We start from the raw sequence: 21,320 nt of genomic DNA, 5'->3' as shown, positions 1-21,320 counted from the left end.
CATCGAGGCCTTCAGATCCAACGGTTGAATTGTCGAGATCAGCTCCAGAGACTCGGGAATCATCGCTTCTGTTTGCTGCTGGAAATCAGGAACATTTTTGGTGATATTCTTCTTTGTCTTTGCTTATTTGATTCCATATGCTTGATGTGATTTAGTTCGAAGTATATGATGATTATTGTATGCCTCTAGTACATCTAGAGAAAACTTTGTATTGCTCTAATATTGGTGATAGTGGATTTGAAGCGACTCTAGTAGTCCCGTGGTTTTACTCTCCATTATTGAGAAGTTTTCACGCTAAAATTCCGGTATCTTTATTGGTTGATTACTTATTGTTTTGGGTTGATTAATTTTGATCATATAACTTGCATTGGGGCTGATTTGTTGCAAGTGAAATTATCCTATCTGTTTACATCCTAAAAAGGTTCATTCAAGACGGAAATAGTTTAGTCAAACGAAGTATTCTTCCGCATTGTTGTTTACCGTTGTGGCTGCGTTTTTCCCATCAAGTTAATTGTGCTTCTAGTTACCTTAGTTTTCACAGAGTTGTCATTAAATAAAGAAGTGACATGCATCTAAAAGATGATGTAGTACCAAGAAACAACTTCATTGTTCTTTGTTATACAAGAATGATTAAAGCAATGATCATGAGCTTCGTACCAAAATAAACATTCAAAATATTTACTGGGTCGAGTAGAAGGAAAACTTGGATATAATTAAGATCCTTGAGATCTAGCAAATCGTATTTACTTATAGGTTTGATGGCACCTCAGTTGAAAGTGTATTAGGATTGATCTTTAACGCAGGTTGCCGTTATACAAGAATTAGCTAGTTATCCATTCCTAGATCTTTGAAGAAAGTGATAGATATTTGTGGAATATGTAGGGAAATCATTGTAACATGTACACGTTCAATCCGATTAGCAAATGTTATAAAATAGTACATTTTTATACTAATAATGGTGTTTAGGTTATATCGTATTTTACCAAGCAAATATCATAACGAATATATGAAAAATTGAAACATGTAGGTTATAAAAGGTTTTATTAATACCAGTCTCATATGTTACATTTAGTTGGCATTAACCAAATTCACAATTTATTTAAAAACAATATTAAGTTACATATAACCAATATATTTCATAAACATCTACAATTTTGTCCAAAAAAACTAGGAAATAATATCTATCTATTTGGTCAATAGCAACTAACGTGAAACATTTGTCTCTAACATACTTTCATCCTTGTTTCCATCAAACCAAAAGTAATATATTTATTCTTGGATGTTTGAAACAAATTGGCTTCGGTTAACAACTAACTCATAAGATGTTTAGGGCTCCAATAGTCCAATTAACAACAAACTTCTCGTGGTCCGTGGCAGTAAAGAATTCCATTATTCTTTAGAAGTGGAAAATCTAGGCCTTATATACAAAAGTGTCTTCCAAATTAGTCAATAAATAACAAGGTACCCACCCTTGGATGCTTCGAATGAATAGGCCCTTTTGCAACCCCTGCTTCTATTCTTCGACCATGTTTTACGAGAATTTACTACAACTCATATCCGACTTCAACTTTTGTCAATTTTATTTGTCAATTTTAAACAGAAATACCTTATAAAAAAGAAAAAAAAAGACTATTTGTATGATTTTGTCTAATGATATTACCTTATAATTGTCGTAACAAATTTGTTAATTTACATATATACATAGCATACAATACACACATAAAATAGTAAGACTTCAATAATACACAATTTACATTTTAAGGAAACATTGTGATAACAATCTGTTTCCAAAATCTTTTCACTTTTGAACTATATAAAATTGGTTAGAATGTTAAATCGTTACATTTAAAACTAAAAGTATTAATTGATTACTTATTATTATTATTATTATTATTATTATTATTATCTATGCATAAGTTTTCAAAAAGATCAGCTGCCTTTTTTTTTACATGTTACTTTATATTGACCAATGCATGGAGAAAAAAAAACCATATATTTGTTCTAGGAAATAGGAGAAGGAAAGTCAATTTTAAGTGGGGTAGGAGAAGGAAATATGACACTAGTCGTAATTTAAGTGGGATAGAAGAATTAGTAGTGAGGATATTTGATTTCCTTTTCTGAACTTTCCATCCATATAACATAATAAAATATTATAAGAACTGAACAGACTCCGAATCATACTCTATATCGATGGGTATATATAATATATATGTATTTTCAAAAACCTTTCATCCGCAGAAAAACAACCTCTTCTTCCACCTGCAATTTAGCTTTAACCCCCTCTTCTTCCACCTGTAATTTAGCTTTAACCTAAATTTTCTTCAATGGATTCCAAGTTCTCTTACGACATGAACATGGAGATTCTTTCAAGAACAACACTAAAAACTCTTGATACCATGCGTTGTACCAACACAGAATTTGAGAAACTCACATATGAATCGTATTTTCTCAATTTGTACAAGCAAAGAAACAACATTGTTTCTGGTTTCCTCGTACAAAACCTTAGAAAGGGGTGCAAGTACATCAACGAGTTTGCACCATCATGTGAATCCCACAGTCTTGATCTTGGTTTTCTGCCACCCAACGCTAAAATCCTAGCATCTTCAGAGCAAGGATTTATTGTCTTCGAGAGTCCTCATCCACGGGATTATAAGCTGGTTTCATATCATGTTTGTAAACCTACAACCAAGGAGGTTTTGACATTGCCAAATCCCAAAACCAGGTATTTAACCAAGAATGTTGCCATCCTTGTGGTGGGTTCAAAGCCATTGCACTATAAGATCGTGAGATTATCTGAACCCAAGAAACCGTAAGTACCTACATACATGTTTACATTATTTATGTGATTAAAGAACTTTGTTTTGAAGTTAGTTGCATATATTTTCTTGTTTTATTTGTGGGTTTTCTATTTTCTTTAATTATAACAAATTAAGATTATGTTCAACACAATTATTCTAATGGTGCTTTTTGGATTCTTTTTTTTCTTTCTTTCAGTGTCTTACGAGGACGTGATAAGCTATACACGACATATAAATGTGAAATCTTCGACTCAATGACATGGGAATGGAGACTACTAGATCTTGTAATATTGCCTTTTGGTGTCTTCCTAACTAACCAACAAGCGATCACCACAAGGGGATCAATCTACATGCCATTGAGTAACAACGATGTCTTAAAGTTTGAGGCATATTCTGAAAAGTGGACAACCTTTTCGTTGCCTATTCAAACCCTCGAATATCCATTTGGCACTACAAGCCATCTCATAAAGTTTGAAAGAAAGTTGGGGTTTGCTTACAGGACAACAAGTCATCTTTGGGAGCTTTGGGTTCTTACTAACGACGAATCATGGGAGAGAGTTCATGTTTTTGACACGAGATCAGAAGATAATGGAATAAGTTCACTAGATGCAATATATGATTCAGACACAAGAGTTATGAGAGAGTACGAGGCAATTGCATTTTACAGGTTTAAAGGCGGTGATCATATCAAAAAGGTTTTAACGAGTCATCATCCTTATCGGATATTCACCTTTCGATCTGATTTTGAGCCAATCCATTTGAGAGGTCATAAGGATGTTCATATGAGGATGAATTCATTATATAATAAATCATAATTTCTTAAGAAGTTAAATTTGGATGTAGTATTTTAGCATTCATAGAGTTCGAACATAAATGGATTAGAATTTGTTAATCGAATATTTCTTTTATTCATTATGTTTTCATACTGAATGAGTAATTGTAATTAGATGTTTTTCTTCCGATATGATTTTGAACCAATATATTTGAAATGGTGGATGATGGGCTCACATATCAAGGATAAATTCATGGATTTATTATATCCGAGTTGTATCTAAATGATTCATATTTGATTTTTACTAAAGGTTGTCAAAATCAAGATTTTACTTCAAATCGTATTACATTTTGCAAGATCGTATCGTAAAATCGGATAAGGATCATAAGATCCTATCAAAATGAACTCATATTGAAATTTGCTCACAAGATAGCGTAATCAACTTTATCTTCTTAAACACCATCTATAATTTTTGCTGCTATAAACCGTAAACATTAAAAATAAAACATCTTAATTAGAAATAAGATCATTTTGATTATGTACAAATAAGACATAAGATTATAAAGTGATAATTATGGGTGTCCTCTACCTAACTCGAGATGAGTTTTTTTAGAATGACGACATTAAACAATAAAAAATAGCAAAAGCTAGAAAAAGTACATTAAGAGATTACAAAAGATGGGGTTTTCACCAAATCAATCAGCTAATCCAATTAAAAGATTAAGAGTGGATAGAATCCCGAATCACCGCCTTAAGAGGTTTAACTTTCGAAAACAGTAATCTATTTCGTAAAGTCCATATCGCTCAGAACATAGTAGTAACTGCCACATCCAAACACCTTTTGATCTTGATAGATAAGCGAACAAAATCACGCCAAGATAACCATTCAAAAAAGGAAGAAAAGAAAAGGAAATCTAACTCCCACCACCTCGAAAGAAAACTCTATAAATCCAATGCCATCCCACAAGAAAAGAAAAGGTAGTTGACAGTTTCATCATCGACGCCACAAATAGGACATAACAAAGAGCCAATATCAATACCTCATCTATCTAAATTAATTATGGTGGGAATTTTATTCAAAAACAACCTCCACAAGAAAATATTAGCCAATATCAATACCTCTCGAAACCAAAATTTTAAGGGAAGCTCACTACACCAAACATCCTCCCAAAATAAAGTAGAATACCCGTTACCAAGTTCACGCTTACACAAAGCAAAAAGGTCAACACCTTTTTTTGATAGTTTTTTTACTACGTCGATAGTCATATTCCATGATGAGAGTAAAGATCTGTGATAGGGCTGGTTATCAATAGAACCATCAACCCCAAGAATATTTTTGACAAAATAGCCTATAAGTCGTTAGACTTCATTATAAACCTCCAAATTTATTTAAATAAAAGAGAAATATTTAGCGCAAAAATACTTCCAATACCTAAGCCCCCAAGTTCTTTACTTGCCAAACATTTTCTCCAAGCAATCCAAGTCATCTTCCTATCTTCCTCATCACCACTAATGAAAAAATTATTTCAAAGAGACTCCAATATTTTTTCAACGGTAACCGGCATCTTATAAATGGACATGTAGTAAGTCAGGAGAATCCCAAGAACAGCTTTAAACAGGGTCATTCTACCTCCAATAGAGAGGGTATGAGCCTTCCAATCTAAAAGTTTATTTTTAAATTTATCTACAGCCCCTTTCCAATTGGCAATCCGTGACATATTATAACCAATCGGAACCCCAAGATAAGTAAAAAAGAAAACCTGAAACCCCGCATCCTAGCACTGCAACCATATCATTGGGATCATCCTCATAAACACATATTCCTAAAAAGCTTACTTTTTTCCACATTAAGATGAATTGATAAAATGGTGATACTCTAGAAGACTTCTTGCAACTTGTGACACCCGATTTCAAGTTGAATAGACAAATTTTTGATACTCATCTGTATAATAAAACTAAAGAAGTGAGGACGAGATATTTTTTCACTTGTAGGATTGTAAAATTGTAAGACCGTAAGATTAAAATCGAGATTTTAACAAACTTGATTTTACTATTCACCGAATTTGAGCAAAAATAATGTAATTGGATTTTATAAATGATTTATGTCAACCATGGATTCACTTTCTTTAAGATCTTGGCTTACAACACTAATATTATTAAATACATGTTGGAAGAAATATTAGAATTGATCTTTGGAAAATATTATAATTTTTAATGACTCATTACTAGAAAGAGAGCCATCATGAAAATAAAAAGTGTTTAGATTGTAGACAAGTTTCAGGTAGAAGTCTGACGATTTCAGTGATCACAATGGCGATCATTGTCTCAACCCCTCTCTTCCTACGAGATCAAACATTGGTAGAGATTCTTGTGATCGACTACCAATAAGTTTTTCTCTCTTCCTCAACACTGGATGGATCGTGGCAATTTTCTTAGGGCAGGCTACGCCTCAAGAAATTCAAATGCTTTTTTGAAAATTTTATTCTCATGATGTAATCTGAAAAACTTTCCCTCCCACTTTAAAAAAAGAGAATTATGGAAGATATGTGAATGTTTTGGGAATGTGTTGGATGTTTTCATTGATTCTAGATTATCAAATATGGGGAAACCTTATGTGTTTGTCAGGTTTTCTAAGTCAATTAACATTAATTCCTTGATATCAAACTTATGTATCATTTAGATTGGTAAACGAAAACTTCTGGCAAATGTCGCAAGGTTTCATAGAAATAATCAATGAAAATAAGGATGGAGGTGGTAGGAGTAAAGGGGAACATGCTATAACAAATTCTTTTACCATGAAACAACCTTCTTATGCCTCGATATTATATGGTGAAACTGTCAACATGGTTGTCAATACTAATGATGTTTCTGCTTTAGTATTGGATGATGATCACTCAATCAAACATAATTATTAGTTATTTCTAATTTGGACAATTAAGGAATTCCAATCTCTTACTAATCTTTGGGTTATTTGTAACAATGAAGGTTTTGAAGATATTAAGTTTGGATACTTGGGAGGTCATTGGGTATCTTTGGAATTTAGGGATGTGAAAGCTATGGAGAGTTTTTCTAAACATGTTGGTATCAATTCATGGTTTTCATCTAATGATGATTTTTTCTTAAACGAGCGAGTGGTGTGGATATGTAACACCATAAATTTTCAAACAAAATTTTCATTTTAAAATCACATAATTCTCATTAATACATTTCACAAAAATCTAAAAGTATCAAATTATCAAAACACATCCATTATAAAAATCCAGGATCCTCAAACATAACTCCATCTCATGTGTACAATCATGTCGATGCCTTCTCGTGATTCTGAAAAAGTACCTGAAACGCATATCACACAACACGGTAAGCATGAAGCTCAGTGAGTCCTCTAAAATAACACACATAATAATTAGCCTCTCATGGCTATACTCGAATAAGACCCTTCGGTCAATGTATCTCAGTGGAACCCTCCGGTCCCACGGCTCGGGTTGGATCCTTCGGTCCTATCTCAATAATGCACAAGATAATATACAACATAAACCACAAGACAAAATGCATAATATCACATATCTCAGTATAAACACACAAGATCAACATATACGCAGAATAATATAACATCATAAGTCACAAAGACAGTATGCACATATCAAAATATAAACAAATAAGACCCTCTGGTTAATAGTGAGAACCCTTCGGTCTCACAGCTCAGATTGGACCCTCCGGTCCTGTATCCCAGTAAAGACCCTCTGGTAACATAGAAATTACCACTCAGAAATTACCAACACAAAGGCCCAAGACATATACATATATTTCTCTGATCAAAATCTCCAGCACAACAAGCCCAAAATCCAGGGCCAACACTAAAGGCCTAATATGAGATTTAGCCCAAAAAGCCCACAACTAGATTACGCAGGGTGTACCTCCCTTGGTACGCTCGGCGTACACAGCATACACGCGGATCCTAATCGGGGACACTAGATCAGTACGCAGGGCGTATTGGAATTACGCTGGGCGTACGCCCAGTTTTGCTTAATCCACTCTCTTGGTCTTAAACCGTTAAGACCATAGCTATACTCTCAGATCTGGACTCCCTAAAGGCTCATACTCTGTAAAGTTCATGACTTTAAGCCTTTGCACGGCTGAGGAAGTCCCAAACACAAAAAATCTCACTCTTTATTCCCAAAAATGCTCATATCTCATGCATGGGGTGGTTTTGACGTCCAAGACTCCATTTTTATGAATCCACTCCAATAAAACACTCAAAGGGACAAATATTAGGCTCTGGAGTTCAACAACTCATAAAGCTTCAAGCTTTGGGACCAAAAACCCTAAAATAGACCATATTATGCACAAATCAAAAAGGACAAGAAAGCGCTAAGCTTTATACCTTCAAATGATGCTCCAACCACAGAAAAGATCAGATCCAAAGCCTGGACTCTAACTCCATTCTCTTCAATACTCCTTTTTCATTCAAAGAATCCCACAAGAACACATAGAAGCTCACAAATGGTTACTCTAGCTCAAGGGAAGGAAATTAGGGTTTTGAGAGGGTTGAGGTCTGGAAATGGTGGCTGGATATGACGACATAATGTTCCTTGAATAGGGACACTCCAAAATATTAGGGTTTCTTCCTGGACCTAGTACACGCAACATACTAGGTGGCCTTCGCGTTCCTTCCACGCACATGAGTACGCTGAGCGTACATATAATTACACCTCGCGTACTCAATTGCCACACATTTCACAATGAGGACTAAATTTACCAAAACTTCAAACTATCGCAACTTCTTCGTTACAAGTCTGTTTCCAACGAACCTTAGATCCATGGAAAGGTGGTGAGAAGCCCTACACTTCTAGCAACACATCACAGCCTCAAAGCTCCACGAATAAAACTCAAAATTCATAAATGATCAATCAGGATGTTACAATTCTCCCCCACTTAGATTATATTTCACCCTCGAAATTGCTCCTGTCTTCACGTAGATCGAATTAAATACCCCAAAAAGCAAAACCAGAAATCTCATAACATACAATGATCTCCCAAGATAAAAAAAAACCCATCGAGAAGTTCCAACCTAGAGGAGGATGGACCCCTTTTCCGTTGCAGTACCAACTCTGACTCTCGAGAACTCATAAACTGTAGTGGTCTGTCTCCCCGACAGACTGCTCATGCAGAAAATCACCCTGTTAATCGCTCATCGAATAACAGAACTGATTAAACGCTTCCAACTCTTTTTATCTTGTTGCGACAGATAGGGACAATTCGTTGTCCATAATTGGCTCCTGATCACTCATGTCAGATATACTAATCAATCCAGCTCGTAACTCGAAGGGAACGGAAAAGTCACATCTCACCCAAGATTCTCCACCTATACTGCTATCAGAACCCATCTGAAAATGAACCTTAATATTCTGTCCTCAGACACAAGAAAATGTTCCTACCCGCTCAGAACAATCCTCTGACATCTATAATCATAAGCCTCCGCTTCTTGTCATATGTCCCGACAGTTGAGCTTCCAAGGCTACCCCTTACACACCTAATAAAACGACTTTACAGTCTTCTTTCTCACATTAGTTATCTCTGCCCATCATATGACACACAAAGTCACGAGGTTCGCCTTACCCCAAGCGATTACGACAACCCATCTGAAGTTGCCTCGTCTCCGACCTCTGTCGTCTATCACTCACTAGTTCCATGCATCTTGTGGTCCTTTCCAAACCAACGAATTGACCCACTCAGATCACAAATATCAGATGGAAACCATTTCCTCAAAAATGAAATCCACCTGAAAATATGGAACCTCATCCTGCCTACTCATTACACAATAAAGCTAAACTCAACCTCGAGATTTTGATTCAACAGCAGAAATGGAATCACTCAACTCTAATATGACAGCCAACACACGACCCGTGATTCGCGAATCCATGCGTACATTACTCCCCCCAAATCCCTTTTTTTGCATCAACACCTCCCTAACTCGAGATATAATGGTCACTGACCATCACGAAGACCCTAGTCTCATCCTTGGTTCGGCCATTAGGTTCCCAAAGATTCAATTTGTATGGCTACCCAAGCCTAATAACCCCTCTACATCATGCTCTGACTAGTAAATACCATGGCTCCCCACAGTGTTATAACACTCTCCCACTGACTTGGGAATGCTATGGCTCCGTGCAGGCTTGCATCACTCACTCATTGACTTGTGAATGCTATGGATCCCCGCAAGCATACATTACTCACTCACTCGCTATGGTCTCTCCCCATGGTTTTTCCCTGATATTCCAAAGTGATTACTCTCACCTGGATCCTTCCACTCTCTTACTACCCCACAATCTGATTATTAAGCCATCACCATATTGCATTTACTAAACTCATGCTCCATGGCCTATTATGGACAGGTGCACCCAACCACCCAGACTGAGCATCACTACTCCTGACAACAATTGGCGCACAACGCACTTTCCCTCGATACGATTCTCATTCTTGGATAATCCCCATCCGATGACAATTTGCTGATGGGTTCCCACTGGAACAATAGTTACTCGGTACTCCACTTGCCATCTCATAAACTCGAGTCTCAAAATAATCCAGCAACTTAGGGCATCGTACTCGGATACCCCGATACACCATCACATCATTTCACACTCGCTTGCCTCAACTACTGATCTTCTACTCACGACATCATACTCGGACACCGCAATACACCGTCTCAGAATCTCACCGTGTCTTGCTACGACCATAGATCTTCCTCTCACACAAATCGTAACCTTGAAGTACTCCACTCACAAATTGAAACATAGAGGAATAGTCGATGACTGAGAACACGTCGATGACCATCCGAAACCCCATCCTCTTACTGATCAAAACCCATGCATAGCTACTCATACCAACTATGAAACTAATTGGCAAATCAGTTGATGCTCCTCCTGGAGTATTGATAACAATCAATACATTGAACCGGCAAGTCTCAACAATTGAACCCTAACCTCGATGACCCAACTGCCTCAAACCCAAACATTTGAACTACTTTCTTCGGTTTGTTTGTCACTTATCAAGGTCACCACATTGACATTTGGGTTCTTTTCGGTTTGAGAAGAGAGTTTGCCACAGACTCCAACTTGCTTATGAATGTAACTATATCTCCTATTTGTGCTTCAAGGTTGGAGATACTAGTCCTTGTCTCTTTTTGGAACTGTTGGGTACTAGTGGCTAAGGATTTGACAATGTCTTCAAGAGACATTCCAAAGCTACTCGGTTGGGATTGAGGAGGTTGTTGATGATGATGTGGAGGGTGCGGTTTGGGTTGGTAATGCGGTTGTGGGTGTTGGTAATGAGGTTGTTGTGGTGGATAGGAAGGTCTAACCAATACATTTTGTGGCAATGGTCTTGGTTTGTAGCTCATATTGAGATTTGGCTTCCAACTTGAATTGTAGGCATTTTGGTAACAAGATGGTTTATTGTGGTAATTTTGGAATTCTCCCGTAGCATTCACATGTTCCGTATCTTCTTGGAGAATGGGACACATATCCGTAGGATATCCCATTGTTGCAATTATTCCACAAACCATCACTTGTGGATTTTGTCCCATGGCTAAGTTTTGAACAACGGATGTTAAATCTTTGATTTGAGACTCTAGATTCGACGTCCCCACTTCATTGACTTTTTGTTGAGTTTCTCTCTTCATATCTTGGCGGGGGCCAAAATGCTGTGAATTTGCGACTATGGTGTTGAAGAGTTGTCTTGTTAGTTGTGGAGTTTTGCTAAAGACATCTCCACCACTTGAGGCATCAATTAGTCTTCTCTCCATTGGCAACAATCCCTCATAGAAGTGTTGAATAAGGAGTTGTTCTGAAATTTGATGTTGTGGACAACTATAACACAAGTTGTTGAACCTCTCCCAATAATCATGGAAAGTCTCATTTTGACCTTGGCGGATTCCACAAATCTCATTTCTAAGACTTGAGACTCTTGAAGTGGGACAGAACTTGTCAAGAAAAGCTCTTGCCATGTCAATCCATGAGTTGATTGACCCCGGGGGAAGATAGAATAACCAATCATTTGCTCTATCGGCCAATGAAAAGGGGAATGCCCTTAATTTGATTTGGTCATCTGTCAACCCTTGTGGCTTCATACTAGTGCAAATAATGGGGAACATCTTCAAGTGCTTATGAGGGTCTTCATCCTCCAATCCATGAAAAGTTGGAAGGTGATGAACTAAACTTGACTTCAATTCCGAACCTTCTTCCAAAACAGGGTAATTGATACCGATTGGAGTTTGGGTAACATCGGTTTCCATTATTTGCCTGAAGGTTCTTTCGAGAGCTTCTCCGACATCCCCCATTGCATTTGGTTCAATAATGGGTGGATTTTGTTGTAGGGCGGTGTTTCGGGAATTTCTTGGCGAGGGTCGGGGCTAGAATCGGGTTCCGTATCACTTGATGAAGCGGTTTCAACCTCCGGATCCCCACGAGGATTTGAAGTTTGACCACGTTCTATTCTTTTTTCCTTCGCCAAACACCTTGCTTCTTTTTCAATTTCCGGGTTATAAATCAAGTCATCTGTACATTGAGATCTGGGCATAGAGAAACAAATTGATTAAAAATAAACCAATCCCCGACAACGACGCCAAAATTTTGTGGTTGTAGAGGCCAACAAAATAAATACCCTAAATATTACACATTGAATAGTGTATAGCGGTAAATGGATCGTAGCCGTGGAGATTGGTTCAATTTAAATCTCTATGTAGATCATTTGTTCAAGTACTTATAAAACAAGAGTAAACGTAAAATGAGGGGTTTAATTCTTTTTGATTGCTTGAGAAAATTAAAACGAAGCTCGAATATAAAGATGACAAGTAAACAAGTAAAAGATTTGATTAAATTCAATGAAGTGAAATTGGTTGATTTTGGGATACACCATATAGATGACATGGTTGACTTATCATTAGACTAAATGGAACAACACTTGTGAATTAATTTAACTTGGCTATAGAAATTCTTAAACACAAATTACCTCAATTCTTCATTGTTATTAAAATGGTAAGAGGAGCTCTTAACACATTTCCTTAATTAAAGTCACAAAAATTAATGAAGCATATAATCTTGTGAAAATCAATTAGCTTTAAGTTCAAAGAGTTACCAAGTCCAAAAGATAATCAAATGCTTACATTATCATTATGGAGGAAACATTCCCATGGTTTAATTGAAATGAAAACAAACATAAAAACCATTTGTTGCTTACTAATTTGAGGGTCCATTACTTAAACAAGACATTAGTCAACAAAAATAAGTATTCATTCATCAAAGCTCATGATCAAGGATAAATAAACACAAGAAGATGTTTGACTAGAAAACATTTCCATAAACTTCAAACACAAGATAACATAAGTCTTCAAAACAACCAATCATCCATGGGCTAAACCCTAGTTAACCAAATGTAAATCTAGCCAAGCATGGCCAAAATAAAAGAAATGTAAAGTAGTTTAGAGGTACCAAACATTGTTTAAGTAGCAAGATGAAAAGAAGTTACACCAATCTTCTAAATCTTCAATTTCTTCCAAAGCCTTCTTGAGAGAAAAATGGGTTGTTCTTGAGAGTGTTCTCAATTAGTTCTATTGCAAATCTTCAGTAAAAAGGAACTCATTTCCGGATCTAAAAGTTGGCCAAAAGCAATCCACCAAACTTCTCAAAGTAGGGACTAAAGCCAAAAATTTGGATTCTTCACCGCTGGATCCACGCTGACTGCATAGGTCTCGCTAACTTGGTGCCTTGGCCCATTTAATTAATAAACCAGCCCAAATCTTTTCATTAACATTCCAGCCCATTTGCACAACCTCTTGGGAGCCCATTTATATTTTTCCAAAGCCTTCAAAGACGATCCAATGCTACTTTGATCTTCCTTAGCTCGAGTCATCGTCGTTTCGTCCAAAATTTAACTCCAACGCGCTCCTTGTTTATATTGACACCAAGCCTAATTGCACCACTTCAAGTCCACAAACAAATTGCAAGCCTCCAATAGTCCTGCACTCCTTCCAAACCTCTAATGACAAATAGTCTTCGGTAAATCCTGCAAATAAGTTGAAAAGACTGGAAAGCACCCGATAAAGGTGAAAAATAACAAAAGAGAAAATATGTATGAATATTAACTAAAATGAGATGGTTTTAACTAATAAAACTATGAAAAGAAGTAATAAAATGAAACTATCAATCATGTGTATGTACATTGTCACATATGACTAATTACATAATATTACATTGTAATATATGACTAATGACATATTATACTGTATAACCATATATGATTATACATTGTAATATTTATTAATCATATTTCATATTGTATAATCATGTATCATTAGTTATTTGTATTTATACATTGTCATATATGTTTAATCATGTATTAGATTGCATAATCACATATAATTAATCATATATTACAATTTGTAAAAACATATTATTAGTCATTATATATTTAATATTTGTATATTTATAATATATGATCAATCGTACAATCGTTTATGATTATGCAGTGTAACATATGATTAACACATGATCAATTATGTATTTTGTTTACGACTGAGTAAAAATTAGAATGAACTTTCTAAATTATAATGTAATATGTAATATTAAAACTAATTATTTTTACCTTGAGCGCCGATGTATTTTGAAGGTCTCGATGTTGATTTTGATAAGTTGAAGTAATTAAATCAATTTGTTCGTCATTTCGAAATGAATTGATTTCAGCTACGATAGCATCACTTGCCATCGACTCGTCAATTTCTTTTGAATACGACTTCATGTATGGAAATTGATTTTGTTCAACATTCAAATGCTCTGACGAACTCTTGAATTACGATTATGAATTCGATATGTTTGTTTCTTCAAAATGAAAAGGAATGTGAACAAAAATGTAACACCTGTTTATTTATTAGTTAAGTTAATAAGTTAAGGAACGAATGGTAGCCTAAAATAAATAATTATATATGCAGAGTGTTGGGTTCGAGGAGTTAGTTGCCATATTTTTAGAAGTCGGGGGTTAAAAGCGTGAGTTTGGGGCTCATTTTATAAATATTTATGAAGACAGGGGCTCCATGGTAATTAATTGAATTTAATTTAAAGGGAAATGAGGTGGAAGGGCTGATTATCTCATAATTAAGATATTGGGGGCTGTTTGATAATTTATGGGACATAAATTGTAAGGGATCTCCATGGATTGGGTTGAAAGTGTAAATATTGGATCACATTTTTAAAGAAAATGGAAAGGAGGGGCTGAAGTTGCCATTATGGAAACAAGTTTGGGGGATCGGGGTATATAAAACCGTCACCCCGGTTTTAACCTTAACCCTAGCGGCTCTCAACAGCCGCCATCTCTCCACCTTATATCCCCTAACCACCGGCCGCCACTCCCACTCCTTCACCTCCGGTCGCCACCATCTCCGCTGCTGCATCGCCGACGTTGAGGCTGTGAACCGCCGTTGTTACATTCCGTTGGCGAGAACACCATATCCATTTCCTCCGCCAAGAACTACCAGAAAACGCCGCCGATGCATTCCTTCCTTTGCCGACGAAGACTGCTCCTTGGTCGTCGGGGCCGTGGACAGTTGGGGGACGTGAGTTGTTGTTGTTTCCGTTCACCAGTCGGAATCGTGACTCCCTTTCCTTCCTCGTTCTTCTTCTGTTATGTTGTCACAGGTCCGCTGCCGCCGCCTATGCAACGCGTTGCTGCTCCAGTCATCGTTTGCCACCCGAGAGGTGGCCGAGTTCATGTCTCACTTGGGTTCAAGGACGTTGATGTTTCAGATTCGTGTGGTGTGGCTATTATCGCGATATGCTTCCTACCACCGTCACTGTTACGCCACTGCTGCCGTTAGGGTGCTGCTGTCGTCGCTACCCACCACAGGTGGGTGTTGGATTCACTTTGCAAGCAGGAACGTGTGGGTGTGTGTGTTCCGATTGTAGTGTGTAACTTTTTGGCCGGAAATTATGAAAAGAGCCACCACCGGCCACCATAAGGTGGCTGTGTGTGTTTATTTTGTTAGTGTGTGTTTATTTTGAGAGTTAGCACTGTAAATTGTAACCATCACGAAATAATGAAAAGGAAAAGTCAACCACCACCGTATGGTGGTGGTTGCCGCCTCCTGCCGCCACCGGCAGCCGTGTCGGGTGGTGGTGTGCTTAGTTGTGTTGGGATTGCTAGTTTGGGGATGTTTGGATAAGGGACTAAAACCCTAATGGGCCCAATTAGGCTTAATGGACATAAAAGCCCAAACATGTGATCAATGGGCTTAAGGAGGCCCTAATGGACTCTAATGGACCCAATAAAGCCCTACTTGACCTAAAATCCCAACAAATTGATAAATGGGCTAATATTTGGATTGGAAAACCCTAATGCCAATGAAAGCCTAATTTGGGGAATTAATCGGGACACATGAAAATTATTTAATAACTTGAAATATTAAGTAATAAACAATGGCAAGATTAATCTAAGCAATAGTGGACTTAATGGATTAAGTCCTTAATGAGTTAAGTATGAAACTTAACCCTAATCATCATTTCATGTGAAACCTTAATTTCACTTGGATTTATTATTGGACCTTTCATTTGGGCCTTGATGATTGGGTTATAAATGGGCCATCCAAGATCAAGCAAATGGACTAGAATGATTAATGGGCTTTGTGGTAAGGCCCATATGAGGAGTTGGGCCTACTTTGGAAAATTGGGCCATAGATGGGCCATAGTTTGGGCCTTTATGATTATGTGATATTGGGCCATTAGAATGTTCAATGTTGGTCTGGACTAAATGGTTGGGCTTTATGGTAAGACCTTGTAAGGGTTTGGGCCCACTTTAGAAAATTAGGCCATATGTTGGGCTTTGACTCATAGTTGACTTTTGGGACTTTGGATTGGGCCTTTGGATTGGATAAAACTGAGTTAGGGGTAAAGTAGTATTTACCCAAGTATGTATTTATGTTTATGTGTTGGAACCCAATTATTAATTAGGTGTTATTTTGGTGTTGACAGTTCGGGAATCTGTCATCTAGCAGCTGGGGTGAAGTCTGCGGGACTTCAGCAATGTGGGGTTATGTCTACGGGACTTCAGCGGTGTGAGGTGAGTTACCTTCCAGTAGCGGTGGGTCTACGGCCACAATGTCGTCCCATCAGTAGGAGTTGTATGATTAGATGATTGTCTATGTGATATTCATTTAGGTTTGCTACTACCTGATATGTTATGTGCTAGTATGATATGGTGCTATGTGCTAGTGACAGTAGGGGAGATAGTCCCCAGAGTACCGGTCGATAGGGCCGAAGGGGTAGTCATGCCCAACCATTCTAGATAGATTATGTGATATGTGTTATGTGGTAGTAGTAGGGGGTGAAACAGTCCCCAGTATCCGATCGAGAGGACTGAACGGGAGACCAACACCCATATATGCTAGTCAGTATCCGGTCGAGAGGACCGAAGGGGAGGGCAGAACCCATATATGTTAGCTAGTATCCGGTCAAGAGGACCGAAGGGGTAGGTCGGGCACCCAGATATGCCTGACAATATATGTATGTTATGTGATTATATGGTATGTGGTATGATGGGGGAACTCACTAAACTTTGTGCTTACGGTTTTTAGTTTTGGTTTCAGGTACTTCGTTTTCAATGGAAAGGAGTCGGCTCGATCGTAGCGCATCACACTATGGTTTTCCGCACATGAGATCTTTGGGATTACACTCTGATATTGTTTTATGATAATATGTTTAATTATTTCTACTTTGGATTTGACATGGCATGATATTACCAATGTTTTATTACACTGTTGGTTTTATAATGACGTATTTAAAAATGAAATTTTGGCCTGTATTTTTGGGATGTTACAAGTTTGTATCAGAGCCTTAGTTTGAGGGATTCAGGCACACTCTCGGGTGTGTCTGAACTCAAACTAAGGACTTGGTATGAAAATTTTCAAAAGTAAAATCATTTTATAAAAGAAGTTTGAAAAGAGAAAAGAACTTTGAAAAGAACAAGGTGTGTGATGCGTGCAATCGGCCGAGCTCAAGTAAGTCTTCCCCAAGATATCCATACATGTTATGAGATGTTATGATATGATATGCTTATGAGAACTGCATGCTAGATTAGGGCTAAGGATCTAGGAGGATGCCTTATATGCCTATTATATATGCTTGTAGACTTGCATGCTAGTACTGATCAGTCAGTGAAAGGATAGCCTGTATAGGTTATACCTGATTGTATGAGCCTTTGAATTGCATGTACAGATTCCTGAATAGAGGATAAAATGATTTGAATGGAATATGATGGTTAGATTTTCCATTGTCTGAATGCTGCTTGCTTTGTGCTTTGTGGACTCTTAGTAATGCGAGTTAGCTATTAAGTGAATATGCTAAGTCACATGTGGCACAGGCTGGATAATCTCAGAGTGATAGATTTGACCCTATTGCGCAGCTCTCGTTTGAGTCTAACCATTATAGGGATGATTCTGTTACTTGAAGGATTATCTGATCTCTGTTGCATGTGGCTATATTCATGAGGTAGCTAGTTGCCATTACTGGGAATCTTTCAGCAGCTGAGGACTGGGTGAGTTCGGGAACCTAGGGAAGCCTAGGATATGTTTCAGTGAGTTAGTAGTGATGATGATTGAGACTTAGGAGTATCAGTTTGAGGAAGTGACTTGGAGGATTCGGGAGGATTGCTGAGGAAAATATGGATAGGTGTGGAAGGTAGTATTGGGCCCGTACTACTGAAAGCACAGGATCCATACTCGAATCAGTGAGAGTCTTGGAGAATCTAAGAAGCTTCATGGAAGAGTTTGTGACCCAGTTTGGGGACAGAGGATGTTCCAATTGTTGCATCTTAGCCATTGGCAAGCGAGCTAGTGAGCGTGATAGGGTGTCAGACCCTAAAGGATATGATTTCCAAGAGTTGCAAATGCGGGATTGATTTGGGAGCACCTTGGAAGGAGAGGTTTGTGCCAGGTGCGTATAGTAGAGGGTCCCGAGAAGAGACCCATGACTTTTGATCATCGGGTGAAAGGCCAGCAGGGCCGGAGTCAGTGCAACGCGTACGAGAAAGTGCATGAGGGAGTTTGTTACTCAAAGGGTTTAGGCTGCTTCAGGGTAGCAGGGTTGATCATGTCAGCAGAAGGTGATTAGTATTCCTCCAGATGTTGCGGGTATGTCATCTTCTAGTGCTACTAGATGGATGTTGGGGATACGTATTGCGTTGGAGTTATGAGTAAGTTTGGATAAGTTAGATCTCGGGTCGGTTTCTTGCTAGTGTTTGGGTTATCAAGGATCATATATGCCATCCTGCATGCCAAAAAGTCGTTGATGAACCTTCAGAGGGATGCATCTTGCGGAGTGGGTTCCGCACGTACCATTATCATTACGAACCTTTGTCGAGATCTGTGCAGGAGTGTTGTTTGGAAGATCCTCGGTTAGGGTTAGAGTGATAGTTCTCCAGTGAATTCAGGGTTCAGGGGTTTTATCATTGTTCAGGTATGGTAGGTAATTATCTATGGATGGACTTTGGAGTTCAAGGCACTAACGTTACTAGGACAGAGCTGGTGACATGAAAAGGGTAGTGTCAGTCACGGGTGTTAGATGTATAAGTGGTTGGTCATTGCATGTTCAAGAGAATTGTACTTTCGCATGGGCTGTGTTCGGTTAGAGTTTAGTGGTACTGCAAGATTAGAAATGAGAACGAGGATTCGTCAACCAGAGTGAAGATTGAGACCTTCAATTGACAGCATGGGAGATGGATTGAGGCATTAGATTGGACTAGATTTCAAGAGTACTCTTCAAGATTTCTGAGGATAGGCGATCTTAAGGTTTGATTGGTGATGGATTGCTAGCACTAGTAAGTACAGGTTGTCATCAAGGGGATACTAGGAAGCGAGAAGGATTGGAAATCCTTCAATTCTTGCGTGCAGTGAAGACTTAGTCGAATCTAAGTGGGGGAGAGACTTTTTATAAAGTTCTCCAAATGTGAGTTCTGGTTGCGCGGGATGCAATCTCTTGGGCACCTTGTCAACCAGAAGGGTATTCTAGTGGATCCGGCCAAGATAGAGGCTGTGATGCAGAGGGAGATTCCGAGGTCTCCATCTGAGATACGGAGTTTCCTGGGTCTAACAGGTTACTACCGGAGATTTACATGGGACTTCTCCAAGATTGAGGTTCCTTTGAACCGACTGACCAAGAAGTCGCTGGCCTTTCGCTGGGGGCCGAGCAGTAGGCAGCCTTCGAGGCTCTCAGACAGCGGTTGTGTGAGGCACCGATTCTCACCCTACAAGAGGGTGTAGATGATTTCATGGTTTATTGTGACGCTTTGACCACGGGTATGGATGCGATACTGATGCAGTGGGGTCACATGATAGCAGGTTTCGGGAACCAGGTTAGAGTTCTGGTTAGGACTCTAGTTCAGTAATGTGTTAGGGCGAGTGCGTGTTTCGACCCGGTTTGGAAAGTGTTGTAAGACTACGGGTGTAGCCGTAGCATTCACTAATAGTCAGATGGTATGAAAAGTGTTGTAAGACTACGGGGGTAGCTGTAGCATGCACTAATAGTCAGATAGTATGGAAAGTGTTGCAAAAGTACGGGGGTAGCCGTAGCATTCACTAGTAGTCAGGTGGTATGGAAAGTGTTGTAAGACTATGGGGGTAGCCGTAGCATGCACTAGTAGTCAGGTAGTATGGAAAGTGTTGTAAGACTACGGGGGTAGCCGTAGCATTCACTAGTGGCCAGTTAGCATGGGAAGTGTTGTAAGACTGCGGGTAGCCGTAGCATTCACTAGGTTGGTAGATAGCATGGGTGCGTTGTTAGGATGCGGAAGGAACAACAGTACGCACCAATTTGGGTGTAGCAGTGAGGATATGGAAATCCACTGATTGGAATTCGGATTTACCCAAACGGATTAGATCTGGTTAAGCTAGTAATGAGACTGTAGGGACGTCACTACAGTTATGAGATCAGAGAAGCAATGGACTGCTTCAGGATGTGTGAGATAAGGCTACCATTGGTCGGGTAGCAATCACTTTTAGTCTTGGATTTGATGATGACAGGATTCGACGTATGGATCCGATTGGTTAGATCAGAAAGTTGTTAGAGTCACAGTGGCATGATAACTAGTTGCTACCAGTTCCAGAGAAGGATTTCGTTTAGAAGTCGTGTGAGGCGACTAAGTGGGAGTCCTTTGGCTCCGCAGCCGGGTCAGAACCCGTTATTTCAGATGATGGGTGAACAAATTGAGACCGGGGAGGTCTTAGTAGATTTTGGAAGGCAGTCTTGTGGCAACATACTGCTTCAGACAGTTCAGTGTTCAGGCAGTTTCTGCGTTTGGGCAGTGTTAGTATTTATCACTCACAGCGGGATCAGCTGAGCCTTGGCCAAGTATAAGTGATATGCAGGGATAATTGGGTATGTGAACCTGTTTTATAGTGAGAACCTAAAGCTATCAAAAGTTGAGTAGCATGTTGATGGATGAACGAACTGGATTCAATGATAATGATTCAATATGAGTGGTCTGTCGGGGAATCAGACCATCTCGAGATAGTAGATTCAGATGAAGTAGATGTGATCCTGTTGCGAGGAATTCGTTCATATGAGGATATTATGGCTTTACGAAGATTGGTCACAACTACCGTGGGAAGGCTAGGGTGAGCCCAAGACGGTGATCATGTTACTAGAAGTGGTTTGGCATATAAGAAATAGTAAGGAGTGATTTCGAGGATGAAATCTAATTTAAGTGGGGGAGTG

The 21,320-nt window shown here is 38.6% G+C and overlaps 1 protein-coding gene across 1 annotated transcript in view; it reads left to right on the top strand.

The window, feature by feature from the left end:
• The first annotated feature begins 2,324 nt into the window (after positions 1 to 2,324).
• The window catches only part of LOC111891610 (uncharacterized), a 38,679-nt gene continuing 19,683 nt past the window's right edge, over positions 2,325 to 21,320 (top strand). The window contains exons 1-2 of the mRNA XM_023887672.2: positions 2,325 to 2,809; positions 2,995 to 3,493. Coding sequence (XP_023743440.2) covers positions 2,325 to 2,809; positions 2,995 to 3,493 — 984 coding nt within the window. The remainder of the gene's footprint in view (positions 2,810 to 2,994; positions 3,494 to 21,320) is intronic.

Source organism: Lactuca sativa, chromosome 6, assembly GCF_002870075.4.
Source record: "Lactuca sativa cultivar Salinas chromosome 6, Lsat_Salinas_v11, whole genome shotgun sequence".
Lineage (NCBI taxonomy): Eukaryota > Viridiplantae > Streptophyta > Magnoliopsida > Asterales > Asteraceae > Lactuca > Lactuca sativa.
This window is presented reverse-complemented; position numbering and strand designations above follow the sequence as displayed.